The sequence below is a fragment of the Aspergillus tubingensis genome (genome assembly GCF_013340325.1).
Source record: "Aspergillus tubingensis WU-2223L DNA, scaffold_8, whole genome shotgun sequence".
NCBI lineage: Eukaryota > Fungi > Ascomycota > Eurotiomycetes > Eurotiales > Aspergillaceae > Aspergillus > Aspergillus tubingensis.
The window spans coordinates 3072179-3095153 of NW_023336282.1; the positions used below are offsets into that span (position 1 = coordinate 3072179).

The 22975-nt window shown below is 52.4% G+C and overlaps 7 protein-coding genes across 7 annotated transcripts; 5 read left to right on the forward strand and 2 right to left on the reverse strand.

Annotated features, from left to right (window-relative positions):
• Window positions 1-981: 981 nt before the first annotated feature.
• Window positions 982-7578, forward strand: AtWU_07331 (glutamate synthase (NADH); the record flags this gene model as incomplete). The annotated part of the gene is made up of 4 exons (XM_035502440.1): window positions 982-1157; window positions 1263-1303; window positions 1365-4714; window positions 4765-7578. 4 exons carry the CDS (start codon window positions 982-984, stop codon window positions 7576-7578), a joined length of 6381 nt encoding a protein of 2126 aa, XP_035358333.1.
• Window positions 7579-8190: 612 nt separating this feature from the next.
• On the reverse strand, window positions 8191-9372 carry AtWU_07332 (uncharacterized protein; the record flags this gene model as incomplete). The annotated part of the gene is made up of 1 exon (XM_035502441.1): window positions 8191-9372. One exon carries the CDS (start codon window positions 9370-9372, stop codon window positions 8191-8193), a length of 1182 nt encoding a protein of 393 aa, XP_035358334.1.
• A 449-nt stretch (window positions 9373-9821) lies between these two features.
• AtWU_07333 (EMI1 family protein) lies at window positions 9822-10502 on the reverse strand (the record flags this gene model as incomplete). Its single annotated transcript, XM_035502442.1, has 1 exon — window positions 9822-10502. The coding sequence occupies one exon, from the start codon at window positions 10500-10502 to the stop codon at window positions 9822-9824; it is 681 nt and encodes a 226-aa protein (XP_035358335.1).
• Window positions 10503-10691: 189 nt separating this feature from the next.
• Window positions 10692-13422, forward strand: yme2 (putative RNA12 protein; the record flags this gene model as incomplete). Its single annotated transcript, XM_035502443.1, has 3 exons — window positions 10692-10995; window positions 11059-12810; window positions 12866-13422. The coding sequence occupies 3 exons, from the start codon at window positions 10692-10694 to the stop codon at window positions 13420-13422; spliced, it is 2613 nt and encodes an 870-aa protein (XP_035358336.1).
• A 471-nt stretch (window positions 13423-13893) lies between these two features.
• On the forward strand, window positions 13894-15663 carry AtWU_07335 (cytochrome P450; the record flags this gene model as incomplete). The annotated part of the gene is made up of 2 exons (XM_035502444.1): window positions 13894-14156; window positions 14211-15663. 2 exons carry the CDS (start codon window positions 13894-13896, stop codon window positions 15661-15663), a joined length of 1716 nt encoding a protein of 571 aa, XP_035358337.1.
• Window positions 15664-17500: 1837 nt separating this feature from the next.
• ilv3C (putative dihydroxy-acid dehydratase) lies at window positions 17501-19472 on the forward strand (the record flags this gene model as incomplete). The annotated part of the gene is made up of 3 exons (XM_035502445.1): window positions 17501-17918; window positions 18004-18215; window positions 18279-19472. 3 exons carry the CDS (start codon window positions 17501-17503, stop codon window positions 19470-19472), a joined length of 1824 nt encoding a protein of 607 aa, XP_035358338.1.
• A 289-nt stretch (window positions 19473-19761) lies between these two features.
• Window positions 19762-22706, forward strand: AtWU_07337 (WD40 repeat domain-containing protein; the record flags this gene model as incomplete). Its single annotated transcript, XM_035502446.1, has 8 exons — window positions 19762-19801; window positions 19867-20024; window positions 20093-20244; window positions 20318-21255; window positions 21313-21447; window positions 21502-21633; window positions 21690-21988; window positions 22044-22706. 8 exons carry the CDS (start codon window positions 19762-19764, stop codon window positions 22704-22706), a joined length of 2517 nt encoding a protein of 838 aa, XP_035358339.1.
• Window positions 22707-22975: the final 269 nt, after the last annotated feature.

Here is a 22975-nt window from a genome sequence, read left to right on the forward strand (position 1 = left end):
CTCTTGTAGATCACCATCATGTATGCATATGGAACTACATCATACACGGGATATTCTGGTGACTGCCGGCAGTGATGCAGCAGAGAGAGGGCAACAGAATGATGAATGATTGATGGGATGGATTGTCATTCAACGCGCCTTTCCTTCCACCCACCCCCCTTACAGTACCCTCCGTAGTCTACTCCGTAGTAGGCGCTAGAATTCATTGCCATCTGCCAGCCCGCATTAGTTCCTTTTTCCCTGCGCCCGTCAACAACCACCGTCTGACTGCTTACACCTGCCTGGCTTTAACCTACTAACTACGACTGTATTTCCTTTTTAGCACTCCGTCTTCGCTCCTGAAGCTAGGTAAGCTACGATTTGCCACGGGAATCTCTTGATCATCCCCACCTTCGGTAATTTTCGGTTTCCGTACCATTTGGGCGTTTTTAGAGTAAATTGGATCTGGCGGTGGATTCACCCGACCTGAGCCTACTAGTACTACTACTGGAGGTGCGTTCATCCGCCCAGAAGACCGAGAAGGGAAGGGGGGGTAACCCCAATTTTACATACTGGTTTGGTACGGAGTATCGGAGGAGTCTCGAGGTGAATCCCCGGACCGCACCCCCCCGTAGTAGGAGCTCCCGCTCTCTCTGTCTGTCTTGCCCATTTTATTATTTCCTTCCCTCCCTCCCCCTCCCCTGGTCGCTTCTCTCCTTCTCTCCTTCTTTCTCTTCTTTCTCCCATTATCCATCCCACAAGGAGTCAGACGCTGGGCCATCACCATTAAAAGTTTCTGAATTTTGCCCCTTCCTTGCCCGCGTCATTGTACACCACTCCCCCCCGTCTTTGTGACGACATCGTTCTTATCTATAACAGAACGCATTGCCCCCCCTCCCCCGCCCCGACTTGTTCCGCGGCGATCCCATTGTCCCCCCATCAACAACCACACCAATTCCCCTAGATTCGCTACTCCATTTTCTGTCGGCCACCGGCGGAAGAATGGGTCTGAACTTGGAGGAACTCTATGGCAAACCTATAGTGGACGAGGAGACTCCGAATGAGTATTCGGAGTACCAGCCGAAGAAGGGATATGGCTGGGCAAACACCTTGCCCGAGAGGCAAGGTCTTTATGACCCCGAATACGAGAAGGATGCTTGTGGTGTAGGCTTTGCAGCGTAAGTGCTCAGCAGGGAACCATCTCCCCCTCAAGGAATGATCTTTTATGATTGCGCCCTGGCTTCATGGATCGACGGGCTAACAGCAACTCTCTCGCAATCTAGTCACATCAAGGGCAAGCCTAGCCACAAGATTGTCAGTGATGGTAAGCATCTACAATTCCATATGCCTGGTAGGTTTGGGAGTATACTAACTGACTTCTGCAGCTCGCAATTTGCTTTGCAACATGACCCATCGCGGTGCCGTTGGCTCGGATGCACGCGATGGTGATGGTGCTGGTGTGATGACCAGTATTCCCCATAAATTCTTTATCAAGAACTTTGCCCGTGAGGTCGGAGTTGATCTCCCTCCCCTCGGTCAGTATGCTGTCGGCAACCTGTTCTTCAAGCCTGAGGAGGAGTCCGTAAAGGAGTCTGTACAGAGCTTCGAGGAAACTGCCACATCCTTGGGACTACGGGTGTTGGGCTGGCGTGAGGTCCCCCGCGACTCTACCATTCTGGGCCCCGCCGCTCTCTCCCGGGAGCCTACCATCATGCAGCCTTTCGTCGTTCTGAAGTCGGCTTATGGCGAAGGAAACAAGCCAGAGCTTACCGACCCAGAGCTGTTTGACATGAAGACATTCGAACGTCAATTGTATGTCCTGCGAAAGCGGGCTACTCACGTTATCGGTCTCGCCAACTGGTTCTATCTGTGCTCCCTGAGCAACAGAAACATTGTCTACAAGGGTCAACTGGCCCCCGTTCAGGTATACCAGTACTACCATGATCTGGTAAACGTTGACTACGAAGGTCACTTTGCTCTCGTCCACTCCCGTTTCTCTACCAACACATTCCCTTCTTGGGATCGTGCACAGCCCTTGCGCTGGGCCGCCCACAACGGTGAAATCAACACCCTTCGTGGCAACAAGAACTGGATGCGCGCCAGAGAAGGTGTGCTGAAGTCGGACATTTTTGGTGAGGAGCTGGATTCCCTGTACCCCATTGTTGAGGACGGTGGTTCCGACTCGGCAGCGTTCGACAACGTTCTTGAATTGTTGATGATCAACGGTGTGCTTTCATTGCCTGAGGCGGTCATGCTTATGATCCCGGAAGCCTGGCAAGATAACCCGGCTATGGATCCGGCCAAGGCTGCTTTCTACGAATGGGCGGCTTGCCAGATGGAGCCGTGGGACGGCCCGGCTCTCTTTACCTTCTCCGACGGTCGCTACTGCGGTGCAAACCTCGACCGTAACGGTTTGCGTCCTTGCAGATTCTACGTGACAGATGATGACCGCATCGTTTGTGCCTCGGAGGTTGGTGCTGTAGACATTGACCCCGAGCGCGTGGTCCAGAAAGGTCGTCTGCAGCCTGGAAAGATGCTCCTCGTCGACACCGTGGCTGGACGCATCATCGATGACTCTGAGCTCAAATACACTGTATCTCACAGACATGACTTTGCTTCGTGGCTGGATAAGGAGCTCCTCAAGTTGCCTGCCATCAAAGAGAGCCTGGACGAACAACGCGTGGACTTGACACATGCCTTGGACGAAACGACCATTCAGAACGACCCTCGTCTGAAGGCCTTTGGCTACTCATTCGAGCAAGTCAGTCTACTCCTTGGTCCCATGGCCGCAGACTCCAAGGAAGCTCTGGGATCCATGGGTAACGACGCCCCCTTGGCTTGTATCGCTAAGCAGCCTCGTCTTATCTACGAATACTTTCGCCAACTCTTCGCTCAAGTCACCAACCCTCCTATTGATCCTATCCGAGAAGCTGTTGTTATGTCCTTGGAGTGCTACGTTGGTCCTCAAGGAAATCTTTTGGAGATGGAACAGTCGCAGTGCCACCGTTTGTTGCTTCCTTCCCCCATCCTCAGTATCCCCGAGTTCAACGCCCTGAAGAACATTTCCCAGGCCCACAAGGACTGGACTGTGAGGACCATTGATATCACTTTCGAAAAGGAGAAGGGCGTTCCGGGATACCTGGAGGCCCTCGATGCCATCTGCGATGCCACCACCGAGGCTATTCAGAACGGTGACAAGATCCTCGTCCTCTCAGACCGTGCCACTGGTGCGGACAGAGTTCCAGTGTCTGCCCTTCTAGCAACCGGTCTTGTTCATCACCATCTGGTCCGCAACAAGTGGAGATCCCTTGCTGCCATCGTTGTGGAAACTGCCGAGGCTCGTGAAGTGCACCACATGTGTGTCCTCGTCGGTTACGGAGCTGACGCCATCAACCCCTACCTTGCTATGGAATGTATCTTGAAGATGAACCGGGAGAAGCTGATCCGCAAGCAGCTTCCCGATGAGAAGGTCATCGAGAACTACAAGGCTTCCTGTGATGGTGGTATCCTTAAGGTTATGAGCAAGATGGGTATCTCTACCCTGCAGTCATACAAGGGTGCTCAGATCTTCGAAGCCCTCGGTATCGATGACAGTGTTATTGACCGTTGCTTTGCTGGAACTGCAAGCCGCATCCGTGGTCTGACCTTTGAATTGATTGCCCAAGACGCGTTTGCTTTCCACGAGCGTGGATACCCCTCCCGCGAGATTGTCGATATCCCCGGTCTCCCAGAGTCGGGTGAATACCACTGGCGTGACGGTGGCGAGGAGCACATCAACGACCCTGTCAGTATCGCAAACATGCAGGATGCTGTGCGCACGAAGAACGACAAGTCCTATGAGGCATATGCCAAGGCTGAGCACGAGCAGATCAAGAACTGCACCCTCCGTGGTATGCTTGATTTTGATTTCGAGCAACGCACACCGATCCCTATCGATCAGGTCGAGCCCTGGACCGAGATTGTTCGTCGATTCGTTACGGGCGCCATGTCGTACGGTTCCATCTCCATGGAGTCTCACTCCACCCTTGCCATTGCAATGAATCGCCTTGGCGGAAAGTCGAACACTGGTGAAGGTGGTGAAGATCCCGAGCGAAGCAAGCTGTTGGAAAATGGCGATACAATGCGGTCCGCCATCAAGCAGATTGCCTCTGGTCGATTTGGTGTAACATCTCACTACCTTGCCGATGCCGATGAACTGCAGATCAAGATGGCACAGGGTGCTAAGCCTGGAGAAGGTGGTGAGCTTCCTGGTCACAAGGTTGTCGGCCCCATTGCACACACCCGTTACTCTACTCCCGGTGTCGGTCTTATTTCGCCGCCACCCCACCACGATATTTACTCTATCGAGGATCTGAAGCAACTCATCTACGACCTCAAGTGCTCCAACCCTCGCGCACGTGTCTCTGTCAAGCTTGTGTCGGAAGTTGGTGTTGGTATCGTTGCGTCCGGTGTCGCAAAGGCCAAGGCTGATCACATCCTGATCTCTGGTCACGATGGTGGTACTGGTGCCTCTCGTTGGACCGGTATCAAGTATGCCGGTCTTCCTTGGGAGTTGGGTCTGGCCGAAACCCACCAGACTTTGGTTCTCAATGACCTGCGTGGACGTGTTGTTGTGCAAACTGATGGTCAACTTCGTACTGGTCGCGATCTTGCGGTCGCTTGCTTGCTCGGAGCCGAAGAGTTCGGGTTCGCTACGACCCCTCTGATCGCCATGGGCTGCATTATGATGCGCAAGGTAAGATGAATATGGAATTTCCCCTTGGAACCGTGCTAACTCATGCTTAGTGTCATCTCAACACCTGCCCTGTCGGTATCGCAACTCAGGACCCGGCACTTCGGGCCAAGTTCCAGGGTACGCCCGAGCACGTGATCAACTTCTTCTACTATGTTGCCAACGAGATGCGTGCTATCATGGCCAAGTTGGGCGTTCGCACTGTGAATGAGATGGTTGGACGTGCCGAGCTTCTTAGGGTCCGTGACGATATCCGGAATGCCAAGCAGGAGAAAATTGACTTGTCGCTCATTCTTACTCCTGCCCACTCCCTGCGCCCCGGCGTCGCTACCTACAACGTCCGCAAGCAGGACCACCGTCTCCACACTCGCCTCGATAACAAGCTGATCGCCGAGTCTGAGCTTGCCTTGGAGAAGGGCCTCCCTTGCAGAATCGAGTGTGACATTGTCAACACTGATCGTGGCTTGGGTGCTACCTTGTCTTACCAGGTCAGTCGCCGTTATGGTGGTGAAGGCCTTCCCCAAGACACCATTCACGCCAACATCAAGGGCTCCGCTGGTCAGTCATTCGGTGCTTATCTTGCTCCTGGTATCACTCTCGAGCTGGAAGGCGATGCCAATGACTACGTTGGTAAGGGTCTGTCGGGAGGTCGCCTTATCATCTACCCCCCTCGTGGAGCTGCATTCAAGGCTGAAGAAAATGTTATTGTTGGTAACACCTGCCTTTACGGTGCCACTCGCGGTACTTGCTTCTTCCGCGGTATGGCTGCTGAGCGTTTCGCTGTCCGTAACTCCGGTGCTACCGCAGTCGTTGAGGGCGTTGGTGACCACGGTTGTGAGTACATGACTGGTGGTCGCGTCCTTGTTCTTGGCTCGACTGGCCGTAACTTTGCTGCTGGTATGTCTGGCGGTATCGCCTACATCCTGGATATGAAGCAGGACTTCCACTCCAAGGTCAACATGGAGATGGTTGAGGTTTCCGGCTTGGAAGACCCCGCCGAGATCGCCTTCGTTCGTGGCTTGATCGAGGATCACCATCACTACACCGGATCGGAGCTCGCCGCCCGTATCTTGCTGGACTTTACTCGTGCCCTTCCTCACTTCGTTAAGGTGCTGCCTACGGATTACAAGCGGATCCTACAGGAGGAAGCTGCCAAGGCTGAAGCCGCCAAGAAGGCAGAGTTCTCTTTGCCTCAGCTTCCTAGCACTCCAGTTCCTGCGGAGAAGCCCAAAGCTCAGTCCGACGATGCCAAGAAGGTTGAGATGCTAGATATCGAAGATAGCATCAGCGACTCTAAGACTGAGAAAAAGCGGTCTGCGCTCATTTTGGACAAGACCAGGGGCTTTATGAAATACAACCGGCGCAGCGAGAAGTACCGCAACCCGGCAACTCGTACGCGTGACTGGGCTGAGCTTTCTAATCGCCTGAGCGAGGATGAACTCAAGTACCAGTCCGCGCGCTGCATGGACTGTGGTGTGCCTTTCTGCCAATCTGACACTGGTTGCCCGATCTCCAACATCATTCCCAAGTGGAATGAGTTGGTGTTCCAGAACCAGTGGCAGGATGCTCTCAACCGGCTACTCATGACGAACAACTTCCCTGAATTCACTGGTCGCGTTTGCCCTGCTCCTTGCGAAGGTGCTTGTGTCCTTGGCATCAACGAAGACCCCGTGGGTATCAAGTCTATCGAATGTGCCATCATTGACCGTGGTTTCGAGATGGGCTGGATGGTTCCTCGCCCTCCCAAGACTCGCACGGGCAGGAATGTTGCGATCATCGGCTCTGGCCCTGCAGGTCTCGCTGCTGCCGATCAACTTAATCGGGCTGGCCACACCGTCACTGTTTACGAGCGTGCTGACCGTATCGGTGGTCTTCTGATGTATGGAATTCCCAACATGAAGCTGGACAAGAAGGTCGTGCAGCGTCGCGTTGACCTGATGGCTGCTGAGGGTGTCAAGTTCGCTGCCGGTACCCCCGTCGGCCCAGAGCATGAGATCACGCTAGACTCTCTGCGCCAGACTAACGACGCTGTTATCATTGCTACTGGTGCCACGGTGGCCCGTGACCTGAAGGTCCCTGGACGTGAGCTTGACGGCGTTCACTTCGCCATGCAATTCCTGCACCGTAACACCAAGTCTTTGCTGGACTCCAACCTTGCCGACGGGGCGTACATCTCCGCCAAGGACAAGCACGTCGTGGTTATTGGTGGTGGTGATACTGGAAACGACTGCATCGGTACATCTGTGCGTCACGGTGCCAAATCTGTCACCAACTTCGAGTTGCTGCCTCAGCCTCCGCCGGAGCGTGCCCGCGACAACCCGTGGCCTCAGTGGCCCCGTATCTACCGTGTCGACTACGGTCACTCCGAGGTCAAGACGCACATGGGCAAGGACCCTCGTGAATACTGCGTCATGTCTAAGGAGTTCGTTGACGACGGTAGTGGCCGTGTCAAGGGTATCAACACGGTCCGTGTTGAGTGGACCAAGAGCGCTTCTGGTGGCTGGGACATGAAGACCGTTGAAGGCAGTGAGCAATTCTTCCCCGCGGACCTTGTTCTTCTCTCCATGGGCTTCCTTGGGCCCGAGGACCGGGTCCTGGGCGAGGAAATTGAGCGTGATGCCCGCAAGAACGTCAAGACCCCACCAGGACATTACTCCACCAGCGTTCCGGGTGTTTACGCTGCTGGTGACTGCCGTCGTGGCCAGTCTCTCATCGTGTGGGGTATCAACGAAGGTCGTCAATGCGCCCGTGAAGTAGACACCTTCTTGATGGGCATCAGCTCCCAACTCCCTGTCACTGGTGGTATTGTGCGCCGGCCCGCTATCGATGCCGTTCCTCAGGCTGCTCAGCAGACAGTATCTGCTTAAGTCCATCAGAGGTTGCGCCTTGCCGCTAAACCCGCTAGACTGGTTCTAGCGTTGACTGCATGAAACCTCAGTCATGATAGCAACGAATCTACGATTTTCTATGTCGAAAAGAGAAAAAGTGTTTTGACTCGGCCAGGCCATGTTGGGTGGCTCATATTTATCACGGCAATTACTTTGATCTTTACTACGATACGTTGCGTCCGTCTTCATGGAAGTTTTAGGGAGGGATACAGTCCGATGAAATTATATTTTATTTGGTTTTGCTATTTCGAAGGATGATTTGCAGCGTTCTGTTCCTTCTCAAAAGAGGTGCTAGGTGTCGGAGCGTTTGTGATTTCCGTCCAATACATTTTGATGTACATATTCTCTTCATGACCATATCAATCCCATGGTTCAGTCCAAGTACCCCCCTTTCCAATTCATAAGAACGCACTAGTAGAGATCCCGAAATACCATCTATCAAAGTAGTATGTATGGCTCCGCAGAGTAAGTGCATATGACCGGACTCCCATATACTTGACGCATGCCAGTAGCGTGGTATATACACAGCCTCTTAACCCCAGCCAAGCCAGTCTAAGACAAGTATAGTAGAATAGAATAGGACGGGCAGCTCTACACCCAATCCCTAGTATCCATATCCTCATCCTCATCAATCTCATACCCCTCCTCCCTCTCATTCACCTGCTCCCAAAATTCCGCCCCCATAACATCCGACGCCTTTCTCTTTCTCATCATCTTCCTCATCTTCCTCTTCTCCACTCGACCCCCCTTAACCGGACTCGGGCGACGAGGAATCACCGCCCCAAACCCACCATTACCACCGAAAGGACCAGCACCACCAGCAGCACGAGCAGCAGCAACAGAAAACCTTGCAAAATCCCTCTGCTGCGCCTGTCTCGCATGCATCACCGCCACCTGCATCAAATACCCCTCCTCCATGAGAAGGACCTGGTCCAGGAAGTCCCCGCCCAGGAAACTCAGCGCGTCGTAGACGATGTTTAATCGGAGCGTGCTGATCTGAGACATGTGGTAGAGGTTGCGGTAGAACATTTCGTTGTCGAGTTGGGTGGGGGGTTTGCGGATGGGTTTGAGGGGACGGTGGATGATGGGGTGGCTTCGTGGTGGGCTGGGTTTGGGGATGGTGGGGGAGAAGGTGGACGAGGAGGTTAGGGCTGCGGTGGAGGAGGTTGCTGATGATGGTGTTGTTGTGGTGCTGAGGTCGATCCAGGAGGTGGAGGGGGAGGATTGGGGTGATGGAGTTGGGGAAGGGGAGTAGATGGGGATTTCGGTGATGGGACCCCAGGTTACGGATTTGGGGGGGTGGAAGTGGTAGGGTGGTGGTGGTTGTTGTTGGTGGTGAGAGTGAGGATGAGGGTGAGGGTGGGTGAAGGAGGATGAGGATGGGAATGGGAATGGGGGGTGGGTGGTTGTTGGGGCTGGTGGTGGGATTGATGTTGATGTTGATATTGATGCTGGTGGTGGTGTTGGTGTTGGTGGTCTGTGAGGAAGTTGACGACGTTGAGCTGGGAAGGCAGGTCCTTCGATATTATCCAGCGTCTTCTCCATATTTGTGGTCATATTCACGTCCATGTTAGGGTAGTTCCTGGTGAGGCTGCTAGCCTTGATAGTAGTAGTAGATTCAGAACTTGAGTCTTCCGTATAATTATTGGTGGTAGTCAGCATGGCAGAAATGCGATGGAAGAGCGTGCGCATGCGATATGTGGCGGTTAATGGTAATTTCAGTCTCTGCTTGATGCGAAGAGGTTTCTTGAAAGACCCAAAAGGACGCATCATATCAGATGTTTATTGTTCCTGAAGAAGTTCATATCGTAGCCATGGTGCTTGAATGGCCCAGTGGTTGGCTGTTGGTGGTTGCTGGTGATGACAAGGGTGCTGTTGTTATGTGAGGTCTATATATAGGAGCTGCACAGAGGAGGATAGGTCAAGAGGAATAAAGACACATCGGGATTGTCCGTCGGAAGCAAGTCGCTTTATTGTGTGCGTTAGAGACGGATATTTCCTTTGTCCTGAGGATGGTGGCTGAGACAATTGGGATGCTCAGATGATGATGGGTGATTGATTTCTGCTAATGCTATTGTACAACGTGCCCCAGGAGTTCGGGAGATAGGTATCCATCTACATGGTATCAAATGTGAAAAAATGGGAGATCCCTAGGTATGTGTGAAGAGATCTGACACAAAGACGAAAAAAATGGATGGGGTCATGATTGGTTGGCTTCTTTTTTAGGCCGTAGCAGCTTTCTGCCGCGCTGCTTCTTCTTCCTCTGCCTGCATTTCCCGTTCCAGGGCCGCGAAATCCCCAGAGAACGCATTCTGCACCGGCTCTGTCCGCACGTCCCACACGTCTTCGCTGCTGGGACCTGTCTTGTACTTGATGGCTTTCTTCCGGTTGTGATCGCGAATTGCCTTCCGGCGCTGCTGATCCGGTAACGTGCGGGTCTTCATGCACATCCAGAAGTTGTCCCAGTGTTCGCTGCAGGACCGCAGCTCACCATAGCGGTAGACGTTGACAAACTGGCCTCCGAAGGACTGGCAGAAAAAGGCATAGTCGAATGCGGAGCGACAGGACATGGTATCATCGTATAGGGATTCGGGGGCAATGGACGAGGGAGGTGCTTGAGGATCGGCGGAGTTGGATGGGGATGATGCGGAATCGGATGATGTGGAATTACCAGCGGATGGTGTCTGCTGCTGCTGCTTTTGACCACTGATATCGCTCTCCAGGCTGGCGATCAGCGTCTTCCATTCTGCGTCGGCCTGCTCCTCGCGGGTGAGAGTCCGGGGTTGCGGTGGTTGTGAAGGTGCGGAGGTGGTCTCTAGAGGGTGTTGTGAGGCAGGAGAACTGGAGGCAGCAGGCGTGGAAGACTGGCCCTCTTCAGGGGCGGAGCTCCACCACCAACCCATGGCAGTGACTGGTTTCAATGGAGGATAGAATGGGAGTCTCCGGGGGATGTTTGGATGGGGGACAAGAAGAGGCGGCGGAATTAAGTTGAATGGATTCAAAGCGGATCGAATCCTAAATTTCACCCGAACGCGCCGTGACGGTAATGCGGAGCTGCCCCGCACCAGCAAAGATATAATACCCGTCACATCATGTATTGGTCCAGATCATCCAGTCGACGTCATAGTTCGAGACTCCAGGAACAGCGTCTCTTGTTCTTCAGGAACCCCTCTAGCTTCCTGCACAATGCTGTGAGGTCTGCAGAGATGATGCGACTCCCCTATCGAGCGGTGGTGCCGCGCGCAACTCTACCCCATGCACGCTTCAGTAGACCTTCTGCGATTCCTTCCTTGACAAAGGCGTTCATCGTTAGTCGGCGTACTTCGTCACATGCCTCTTTCATCGAGACTGGGCACATTGACGTGAAAGACGACGAGGGTCTTGTATTTGTGAATAGTATGGGTTTCGCGTCTCAGATACTGCATTGTATGCATTGCTAACAATCCATGCTGGGAGTAGATATCTTTCCGTCGAAGCTACAATGGTTGCTACAAGGCCCGCTGAGCGGGACTAAAACCTACGAAGAGGCGTTGAAAAGAATCAACAGACCCCATCTGGCGGCGTCGGATCCATTGCATATAATCCGCCGTGTCTTCCCCCAGAGCCTGAACGTCGACATCCGGGAAGTCATTCCGCGCTTCAGAGAAGGCGGTGCTTTTGTGAAATATGTTCGCAAGGATGGTGTCCGAGACACTGACATTGTAACCGCTGTGCAGGACCATCTGGAGCACAATCCTATCCGGCCCTGGTTCAACCCGTTTCAGCAGGTCAAGGTTGCCCACGTGCATGGAAGACCGTGGATCGAGGATCTATATCGCATCCCAAGCCAGCGGCTGCGCGTGGAATTCCTGCCAGGCTCCGTTGATGGAGCCGCAACGGAACTGACCACGGAAACGTTGTATTCTTTCTTCAGGAGATATGGAAAATTACGGGACATTGAGAGACAGCCGACAGATTCGAAGATCGCCCCGAGATATGCCTTTGTGTCATTCACGCGGCAAAAGTACGCAGTCATGGCCAAGAACTGCATGCACGGATTCACCATCCCGGAGCAAGAAGGCGGCGGCAAGTCCGGAACGAGGATCAAGATCAAGTACGAGCGGAAGATCAAGCTATCCGTCATCAAGGACTGGATCTTGAACCATCCGAGGATCGTGATCCCTGCCATTGCCGCACTCATTGCGGCCATCACCGTGACCATCTTCGACCCTATTCGCACCTTCTTTATCGAAATGAAGATCAAAGCCACTCTGCAAACTGAGGAGAACAGTGTCCTTCAATGGATCCGGAATCAGGTCAACAAGGCCAACATCATCTACTTCGGGCGCCAGAGGACAGATCCTCGTCGTCTCACTGCGATCTGGGAGGATCGCCAGGGAGACATTAAGCAGTTGCAGTCCTGGCTGATGGAAAATGCCGAGACGTTCATCGTCATCCACGGCCCTCGAGGCACGGGAAAGCGAGAGCTTGTGTTGGACCGAGCCCTTGAGAACTACAAGTATAAGGTCGTCATCGATTGTAAACAGATCCAAGACGCCAAAGGCGATACTGCAAAGATAGCCCGTGCTGCTAGCCAGGTCGGTTACCGGCCTGTGTTCTCATGGATGAACAGCATGAGCAGCTTTATCGACCTAGCTGCGCAGGGCATGATCGGCACCAAGGCTGGCTTCTCCGAGACATTGGATGCGCAGCTCAGCAAGATCTGGCAGAATACTGCCACTGCTCTAAAGAAGGTTGCCCTGTCCAACAGGAAAAGTGACGACAAGGAGGCACACCTCTCAGACGAGGAGTACCTAGAAGCTCACCCTGAGAAGCGTCCCGTCGTAGTCATCGACAACTTTCTGCATAATGCCTCTGAGAGCAGTGTGGTGTACGACAAGATCACCGAGTGGGCTGCAGGCCTCACGACTGGAAACATCGCTCATGTAGTATTCTTGACTACTGACGTTTCCTTCTCCAAACCTCTGAGCAAGGCATTGCCAAACTCAGTGTTCCGGACCATTTCCCTAGGCGATTGCTCGCTCGACGTGGGCAGGAAATTTGTCCTCAGCCATCTTGAGCATGGGGCAAAGGATGGAGCCAATTCAGGCCAGAACATGGAAGAAGTAGGAGACTTGGGTACCCTGGATAGCTGCATAGAGGTGCTGGGAGGCCGAGTGACCGACCTTGAATTCATGGCACGGCGCATCGAGACTGGAGAAACGCCCAGAGGTAGGTTGGATCCACTTTGGCTGATCAATGGCGCGTATGGCTAAAAATAAAACAGCGGCAGTTAATCGCATCATCGAACAATCGGCATCCGAGATTTTGAAGATGTTCGTCTTTGACCCTGACATTGAATCCAAACAGTGGAGCCACGAACAGGCCTGGCATTTAATTAAGACGCTAGCCCACTCCCAGGATGGCACTTTGCCGTACAATCAAGTTCTCCTCTCCGATTTGTTCAAGGAGAACGGCGAGGCCACCCTCCGAGCCCTTGAACAAGCCGAGCTTATCGCAATCAGTTCCGTCAACGGATGTCCTGACGCAGTGAAGCCGGGCAAGCCTGTCTATCGGGCGGTATTTAAGCGGTTAACGGAGAACAAGACGCTGAGTAGCCGGCTGGACCTGGACATCGTCAAGCAGCTGCTGAGTAGTGAAAACAAGAGCATTGGGAAATATGAGCAGGAGCTGCAGGTATTGGGATCTCTCCCCAAGCAGCCCCGGGAGCTCAGCGCACGGATTCAATGGCTCCTGCAGAAGGTGGCAAGTTCGCAGAACAAGATCAGCCAGTACGAGCACGAGAGTGCCATCTTACAGAAGGTGTTGCGTCGAGAGCATTGACCACGAGGAAAATGTGTATATTCCTGTATCATTGATAGTAATAAATAGTTAGTTGCACTGAATGAATGATGAGCCATAAATAGTACAGAGAGTAAGTACTAAGTAGTAAACAAGTTGAAGATGAAACTAACCGGGAACGACTTTAGCCGCAGGCCAAATCAGGTGTGGCTGAGCTAAGCGTCACAGCCCGTACGGTAATTTACTGATAATCCAGTTTGGCCATCATTTCAAAGCAGCATCAAACTCTCGTTTCTATTTTTTGCTTCAGGCGTTGCACAAATCTTTCTTTACTTTTACGTTTCTATTTCTTTAATCTTCCCCTTCTGAATGGAAATTGTTCATTTATACTTGGTATAAATTGCGATCCCTTTTTCTGGATATTCATGTCATCTCATCTGTGATCGCAATCCCCGTCCTTCTTTTCCCTAATTCTGCCCCCGTTTTCGGGCCGGTTCTTCCTCGTTCATTACGATGGAACAGTATGACTTATTAGCGCCAGGGAATCTTGTACGATTCGTCGGCGAGGTTCTCAAGTCTATCGGATGGCCAGCCATAGTGGCTATTCTGGTCTCCATCTGCGTGGTGACTCGTCTCATCACCGAGTATCAGAGTCGTTCCCGTGGGATCTCCGAGGGACGTCCGCGTCCCGTAAGGACGGTGCCATATTGGCTACCCTGGCTAGGCCATGGCCCGGCCTTTGCCTGGGACCATGTCGATCTCATTCAAAAGTCCAGGTTTGTCTCTAAAACAGCCAATTAGCTGCTGCAAACTTCTCACCAATTTTACAGAAAGTCGATGAAGGAGGCCGTGTTTGGAATCTATATGGGTGGCACCAAACACGATGTTGTCGTGTCCCCATCCATGGTTAACTCGGTACTGGCTGCTCGGGGTACCTCCTCGACGGACTTGATCAACTATGCCCTTGAGAAAATCTTTGGCGACCGAGGCGTGATTCGTAAATTGAATCCTGTAGACCATCATACGCTCAACCACAATATTCCCAACCTTCTTATGCGGGAGCCTTTTTTGACCGAAGGCACAAGAACCGCTACCCGCCTGATTGAACGGGAGATCCCTAATCTGGTGACCAACTGCCGAAGCATCGTGGACCAGATGCTGTGGGAGCGCGGAAGCCAGGCTATTGTCATTGACGGGGAAGACCCACTTGCCTGCGAGGTGAACTTTTTCGCCCTCATCAGAAGGTTCGTTGGACACGTCACTACGGCAATCTTCATGGGTGAGGCCATTCTTGAGGCTTTCCCTGCCCTGCTGGAAGATGTGTTCACGCTGGACAACCAGTTTGTGCCTCTGTCCATGGGCATCCCTCGGTTGGCCCACCCTGGGGTTTCTGCAGCGCATGTTGCCCGTAGACGGCTCCTCGATTCTCTTACAGAGTACCATCAGGCCTTTGTTGCTTGGGATGATGGGATTGATCCTGGACTCACGTTTCGAGATCTTGACGACATCTCAGAACCTATCAAGGAGCGGATCCGCAAATGCAAAGAGCTAGGACTTTCTGCAAGGTCTAGCGCACCTACACATCTATCCTTGCTTTGGGCGATGAATGGAAACTCCCCGAATGTTGTCTTTTGGCACCTCCTTCGGATGTATGCCAGCCCTACGCTCCTGGAAGAAATTCGCAAGGAGGTCGCTCCTTATGTGAAGATTGTCCGGCAGGAAAGCGGCTTCGCTTTCCAAGAAGCCCCCAAGCTGTCAATCGATACAGAAGCACTAGTCAAGTCGTGCCCGCTGTTGAAGGCAAGCTTCTATGAGACATTGCGCTTGGATTCAGCGCCTCTGTCGTTTCGGGGAGTTACCGCTGACCTAACCATCACGGAATCCGCTGAAGATGCCGCCATCGCTGGCGTAGCGCAGCCTCGGTCCTATGAACTCAAGAAGGGCGATACGGTGGCTATTCCGCACGCTGTTCTCCATACAGACCCCAAATACTTCGCGAATCCTCGTGACTATGACCCGATGAGGTTCATCTCGACCGACTCCGAAACTGGGCAGAGGAAAGCGAACGTGCACACCATCAAGCCATTTGGTGGCGGAGTATCTGGATGCAAGGGCCGTGCCTTTGCAGAGAGGAAGCTCCTTGCGTTCGCCGCGGCAATCATCACCATGTGGGATGTCAAGCCAGCCCAAGAGGGAGGCTTCACCATTCCTGAACATCGGCCGTCTGGCGCGGCATATCTGCCTCGGAAGGATGTCCGGGTGCGGATCACGCAGCGTGCTTAAGGAGCGGTGGGGGCTATAGTACATTTAATTACGAGTATAATCTGAAATACCTCTAATCAATTTAAGGAGTCAGTGATTCTGACAAAGTTTGTAGACCGACTAGGAACAGCCGAGTCCTCATGCGGCGTTATGACGCTGCACACATATTCCTTAGCAGTTGTGCCTCCACAATATCATCACCTTCTTCGACCTTTGGATGTGCATACCTGCCATATTCATCTCCACAGATCATTTGCAACCACTGGTCCTTCCTTTATCGTTCAAGAGTCTTTGAAGATTCTTCCTAGATGACGGAGAATCACGGCGCTGGGAACATTTCCCAGATGTCGGCTTTGGAGTATCTCAAAGAAAAGTAATTATGGAGGCCGGCTACTTGTGACGGTAGGCCAAAATAATCTGCTGTCAGGAAAGACTGCCATCCGTGGCATGACCTAGATTGTAAGACCACGTCCATGTTACCAGCGTTGATACACGCAAATAAGATAGTTAAAGATGGCTCTGAGGTTACATGTCTAATCTCTATCAAGTCCTTTACATGCTTCGGTCTTTCGAGCGAATCTGAGCAAACGGATCAACATACGTGTTCTGGCCCCTGCATCCGGAGTGCCGTTCTAGCGCTCCGATAGGACAACTGAGGGGAAAAGTAAGTAGGATCTTTGGTTTAGTGCGCTGATCAGTTCATGCCCTGAGCATCCTTCGAGAAGGCTTGGTGCTCCAATCGGAAGACTATATCCCACCTAACCTGCTGTGTCAGCGGAGATGGACTCGGAGTCACCTGGATTTCTCGTCTTTTCGTCGTTTTGTTTGGACTTTGTCGGCCAGTGACGGATATGTTATTAGCCCTAATGCCTCACTTCATAGAGACGCCAGTGGGTTGCCGCTATACATGCATTATAAGCGGCACTACCATTTCTCGTCTCCTCGGGCCATTTAATGATCAGTATATATGCATTTCAACCCTTGTGATGCACTTCTCTATACGTTCATTGGCCTTGCATTGATCTAGGTCTCTTCTATTCATAATGGATATCTCCCCTGCCGAACGATTTCCACAGCACACGGATCTTTGTGATATGGAGGGAGTGATGGAAAACATCTTACAGGAGTTCCAAAATAAGCCCGTGTCACTGCCAAAGTTATCTTGCACTTCCAAACCCCCCTTCCCTCCACCTTCAGGGGCCGATGGTCTGCCTCAAAGTGTCCCAGGTACCTCTTATGACGCTGTCCGATCGCTGAAGAATTGAAATTACTTGGGAACTGTGTCCGACTCTTACTATATAGCTTACCAATCACGCTTGAAAGACTTCGTTTGGATTGTATTTTTGTAATGCGGAGATGGAGCCGAGACTACACAGCCAGTTTGCTAGTGGAGGAGTGCCTGTGCCTTGGCATTGTACCAGAGAAGGACTAGATTATTGACACGGAGTTCAGTTCCATTATGTTCTCGCTCATAGATCCTCTAAGCTAATTGAGGCTGATCGGTTGGTTATCAATGCTCGGGCCGAAAAGTTGCATCGTTCTCTTCCGTTCCTCTTAACAGCAACTGTAACTGTTCGCTAGCACGTCGATTGAGAAGGCTCTGGCGACTTAGCCCGAAGGTTAGGTAGACTACCCAGGTACCGAACCTAGTGCTTTTTCGGTTTGAAGCTAGCAACTAGTCATACGAAGCCAATGGGGAGAGAGAACTTGGGGGTATGACGAGCTTATGCTGCGGAAAAGAATCCGGGCAACCTACCCACAATCGCTCTTATAACATCATTACGCCCCATCTCAATTGCAGATAACATTCGATTTTCAGGAAAATATCGTTTTGCTTTGCCCTCATAAAATGTCAACCATGGAGAATGAATCGCACACCCTGCCTCAAAGTGACTATGACCTATCGACCCCCATAACCTCCACCTCTGGACTCCGTCAAGGTCTATCATCCTATGGTGATGCGCATTTCTCTCTATTCCTGCGAAAGGTCTTCATCAAGGCCCTGGGATACTCCGATGAGGCGCTCTCTCGCCCCATAGTTGGCATTATCAATACCTATTCCGGGTTCAATCCATGCCACGCCAATGCCCCTCAGCTGATCGAAGCCGTGAAACGGGGAGTTCATCTCCAGGGAGGGCTTGCTATCGAGTTTCCGACGATTAGTATCCAGGAGAGCTTTGCTCATCCAACAAGCATGTTTCTGAGGAACTTGATGAGTATGGATACCGAGGAGATGATTCGTGCTCAGCCGTTGGATGCGTGCGTTATGATTGGAGGTATGGACATGCCACCTTTCCCCTTCCTATCTCTAGACACACAGAAAATAAATTCAGAAAATTCTGTTCAGCTAACATATCATAGGCTGTGATAAAACTGTTCCTGCTCAGTTGATGGGCGGCATCTCTGCCAATAAACCCATCCTTCCGCTTATCACGGGTCCGATGTTGCCGGGGAGTCATCGCGGGCAACGCATTGGGGCTTGTACGGATTGCCGGAATAACTGGGCAGCGTTTCGAGCGAAGGAAATTGATATTGAAGAAATATCGGCTATTAATGAGGAGCTGGCCCCGACGGTTCGTATTATAGTATATGATCCTCTAGAAGACCTTAATATTTGCTGATTATAATTGCTACAGGTCGGAACGTGTGGGGTTATGGGAACTGCCAGTACCATGGCATGCATCACAGCAGCTCTGGGTATGATGCCGCTCCGTGGTGCGTCCGCGCCAGCAGTCTCCTCAGCCAGAATCCGAGTGGCCGAGGAAACAGGGGCAAATGCAGTGGTGGTGGCACGCGCTGGAAGACAACCTCAAGATATACTCTCGAAGGAGTCCTTTTTGAACGCTATCACGGTGTTACAAGCTATCGGAGGTTCGACTAATGCCGTTGTACACCTAATGGCTATTGTGAACAGACATCCGAAGTTACAAGGGGTGATCACTTTGCAGACTATAGAGGAAGTCGGCCAGCGGACACCACTCCTCATTGATCTAAAGCCAAGTGGTGACAACTACATGAACGATTTCCACAATGCAGGTGGAATGTTGGCGTTGCTTCATACTCTCCGCCCACTTCTCCATCTCTCAGCCATGACCATAAGCGGTCAAACGTTGGGCGAAGTATTGGATTCTTCACCATTCAGGACATTTCCCCTTTCGCAGCAGATCATCAGACCGCTATCTGATCCTCTCCACCCTTCATCCTCGCTAGTCATTCTTCGGGGAAATATTGCGCCCGATGGAGCCGTCATGAAAGCATCTGCATCCAAGGATCGACGTTTGCTCTCTCATTCCGGACTGGCCGTTGTCTTCGAGAACTCCGTAGATCTTGCTAAGCGCATCGATGATCCCAACCTCGAGGTCACTCCAGATTCAGTCTTGGTTCTGAAGGGCATCGGACCCATAGGCAACCCTGGAATGCCCGAAGCAGGCCTGATACCTATCCCTCGTAAGCTTGGCTCCGCAGGCGTCAAGGACATGCTGCGGCTGTCCGATGGACGCATGTCCGGAACAGCAGGAGGTACTATTGTTCTTCATATATCACCCGAGTCAGCGCTGCGGGAGTCGCCCTTCGGAGTGGTCCAAACAGGAGATTTAATTACTTGCGACATTACGACGAGAAAGCTTCAGCTTGAGATTTCAGATGAAGAGCTGAAACGGCGAATTGACGCCCGGAAACAGGCGCTCAAAGCTAGCGGGGCGGAAAAATCGCATGCCAAACAGAAAAGAGGTTATCGGGGACTGTATGAACGATCGGTGAACCAGGCACAGGAAGGCGCTGATTTTGACTTTCTCGCAGCGAGTGGGCCATCATTAAATGATGGAAAGTGAACCATTGATATTGAGTTGTCGTAGGGAAGAGATAGGTAGATAATCGACAGCCCTGACCCAATGCCCTAAGCCCTTTGTTCCCGCCGGAATAGGCAAAAGTAGATGCAACGCGCGGAACGCGTTCCCCAACTCGGGCGGCGCGTTGCAGGAGAGCCGGAGAGAGTCTCACCTCCGCATCGCAACCACGAGCGTCACATACAATGTCAGATCGGGGCTAGATCGATGCGTTGAAACTACTTATTTTATTTTCTCATAATACCAGAGGCATCATATTTCTCGTCACCCCACCATGGCTACTGAAGCTATGCGTCCCCGGGGCCGACCAGCCCGTGAGTATACAATCGCCCTATACCTTCCTCGACTTCCTAACTCACATTGTGTGATTGCCTGCCAGATACCCCCGGGACTACAGTACTAGCATATACACCGGATGGACGTCGTGTTATCACGGGCGGTTCTAACTCTGCGATTCGGATCTACACTGTTGGACAGGATGGAGAGCCGAAGACAATTGATGAGGGTGTGGATGGACATCTTGGAATTGGAGCTACTGTATGCTCTACTGACATGCTATGCGTGATCAATACACTTGGATAATATGCTAATACATCCCGCGACAGAATGAATCATTCATTATGGGCGCCGAAGACGGTACCGTCTGGCAATACGAAATCGAGTCTGGCCGGATGGAGAAGCTACTTGTTCGATGCGCGCTACCGGTGCGCGATATTGCCGTTTCGAAGGAAGGGGAGTGGGTGGCTGTTGCGAGCGAGTTAGTAACCTACCTCTATATTGAGCACTTGAGGTATCAGGGGAATGGCTAATAAGTTGGGTGCTACTGCTAGTGAGCTTACGGTCAAGATCGTGAACATCGAGGACATGACAAAGGTTAAATATCTCCGGGAACAAGCCAAGGGAACAAAGCATGTCACCTTCGACCCCAGCGGGCGGTACGTTACAGTGTCATGTACGGACGGGATGCTCTACATCTATTCGATGCTTTCCGACGAGCCTGAACTGGTCCGTAAGGTGGATGGAGTGATCCGAAGGCTGGAACCGGAGGATGAAGCGACCGCGCGGATTGTGTGGCATCCGGATGGAACGGCCTTTGCGTCTGCGGAAGCGACTCGGGATATTGCTATCTTCTCGGTGGGCGAGTGGAAGAAAGAGAAAGTGTTCTCTGGTGGGCATAACGGAGAGGTCACGGCGATTAGCTGGTCGCCTAATGGGGCACTACTGGCGACTGCCGGTAAAGATGGCCAGGTTCTGCTCTGGGAGACGAAGACTCAAAAAGTTCTGGAACGGTACGATTTTGCGAATGTGATCAATCTCGCCTGGCACCCCAGCAATAATTCGCTGTCGTTCACGACATCCGACGGAGAGTTGTTCATCTATGACGGTATTGTTCCGAGAGAGCACCAACCACTCCTCCAGAAGCCGCTTCAGGCTGCGCCGATCTTTTCTGGACCTTTGACTGAGATCTCGAACAACGTGAGACCACCGCTGGCGAACCGGCCCAAGCAATCAGTTGAACGGCGGGCGCGCACACCCGATTCACTGGATGATGTCCTCGACTATGACGTCGGCATGGAGGATTTCGTGGAGGACGATGATGGGGCTGGGTATGCTGAGGATCTTGCACGGGGCAAGCGTGCGGGCTCTCATCTCGATGATGCAGATGGCCGTCCGGACAAGCGGCTATTGACCTCGTTTGCAAAACCTAAGGTGCATCCCCCTCTTCAGCCGGGAAGTACGCCTTGGAGGGGTAACCGACGCTATCTGTGTATGTGTGCTCAAGCAGCTTAAGTGGTGCTGGTTCCAGGTGTGCTGACTCTACTAGGTTTGAACCTGACCGGCTGTGTCTGGACAGTCGATCAAGAAACCCACAACACAGTGACAGTGGAGTTTTATGACCGTGAACTTCATCGCGATTTCCATTTCACTGATCCCTATCTATACGACCGGGCGTGTCTCAGTATGTTTAATGGATCTCCTAGATCGGATCAACGGTGTGGCTGACGATATCTAGATGAGCACGGAACGCTATTCTCCAACAACCCCACAGACGGCAGCCCTGCTACGATCTTCTATCGTCCGCATGAGACGTGGACGACGCGTGCGGACTGGCGGACACAGCTGCCGAAGGGCGAGTTCATTCGAGGTAAGCACCAGCCGACTAAACACCCAAGGAGACTGAGGGTGCTGATAAAATGGCAGCGCTGGCGCTCAGTGATTCCTACATTGTCGCTGTCACGACAAAGGACTATGTCCGTGTATATACGCTATTCGGCACACCGTTCAAAGTGTACCGACAAAAGAGCCCGGCGGTTACTTGCGCCGCCTGGAGAGATTATATCATGACAGTGGGCAATGGCCCGCTAGGAAGCGATGGTCGTACTGCCACCCTGCGGTACACTGTGGAGAATGTCAAGCGGGACGAAGTGTGCCAGAATGAGGATGTGGTCGCCATCCCTGAGGGTGCCGAGCTGCGGAGTGTCTTCTTTTCTGATGCAGGAGTGAGTAAACCCTGAGCAGGTTCACCAGGTTCGATGTGCTAATGACTGTCTGTAGGACCCATGTATCTACGACTCTGAAGGCGTTCTGCTCATCCTGCAACACTGGCGCACAAACGGGCAAGCTCGCTGGGTACCGCTGCTGGATACGAGACAGCTCGAGCGTCTTACGAGCGGCCGCAAGGAGGAGACTTACTGGCCCGTTGCCGTGGCTCAAGACAAGTTCCACTGCATCATTCTCAAGGGAGGGGATAAATACCCGTACTTCCCCAGGCCTTTGCTGAGTGAATTCGACTTCCGCGTCCCCATCACGGACACGCCTGGGAAGGGGCCGGATGAAGATGAGGAAGAAGGCAGCACACGCGGAGAGGGGCCACGACTCGAGGAGGCGTTTGTTCGCAGCAACATCATGCTGTCGCTGTTTGAAGACCTCTTGGGATCTACCAACGCCACTACCGGCCAGCGAGCAGAGTTGGCGCGGAAGGAGCTGGAGGTGGACAAGTTCTTGCTGCAGCTACTGGCGGTGGAATGTCGCGAGGGTGAAGAGCGAGGCATGAAGGCTCTGGAACTGGTGCAGATGATGCGCGACCGCAATGGCAAGATGGTGGAGGCAGCTGTTAAGGTTGCGCAGCGTTATGGACGAGGCGTGCTGGAGGACAAGATCCGTGAGCTGGCAGAGCGACGGTACATGGGGGCAGATGATGATGATGAATTGGCATGAGAAAGCAGTTTGATCATATGCTACGGATGTAAATAGATACCAAATGCACGGAGTTTATGCATTCTTGATCTTCGTTTTCTTGATTCGATCTATATTTCTGTGTTGCCTCAGGCTGCGACGGGGCGGGCCGACGTCATCTTCCGCTTACTTTCGATTGAACTTCCATTTGCATTTCGATGCCATTTCCATTACTTTTCGACTTCCTTCCATCCTCACTCCATCTTCCCTCTGCACTTGCTGTCTCATGCATCTGTCAGCTTATGACTTGA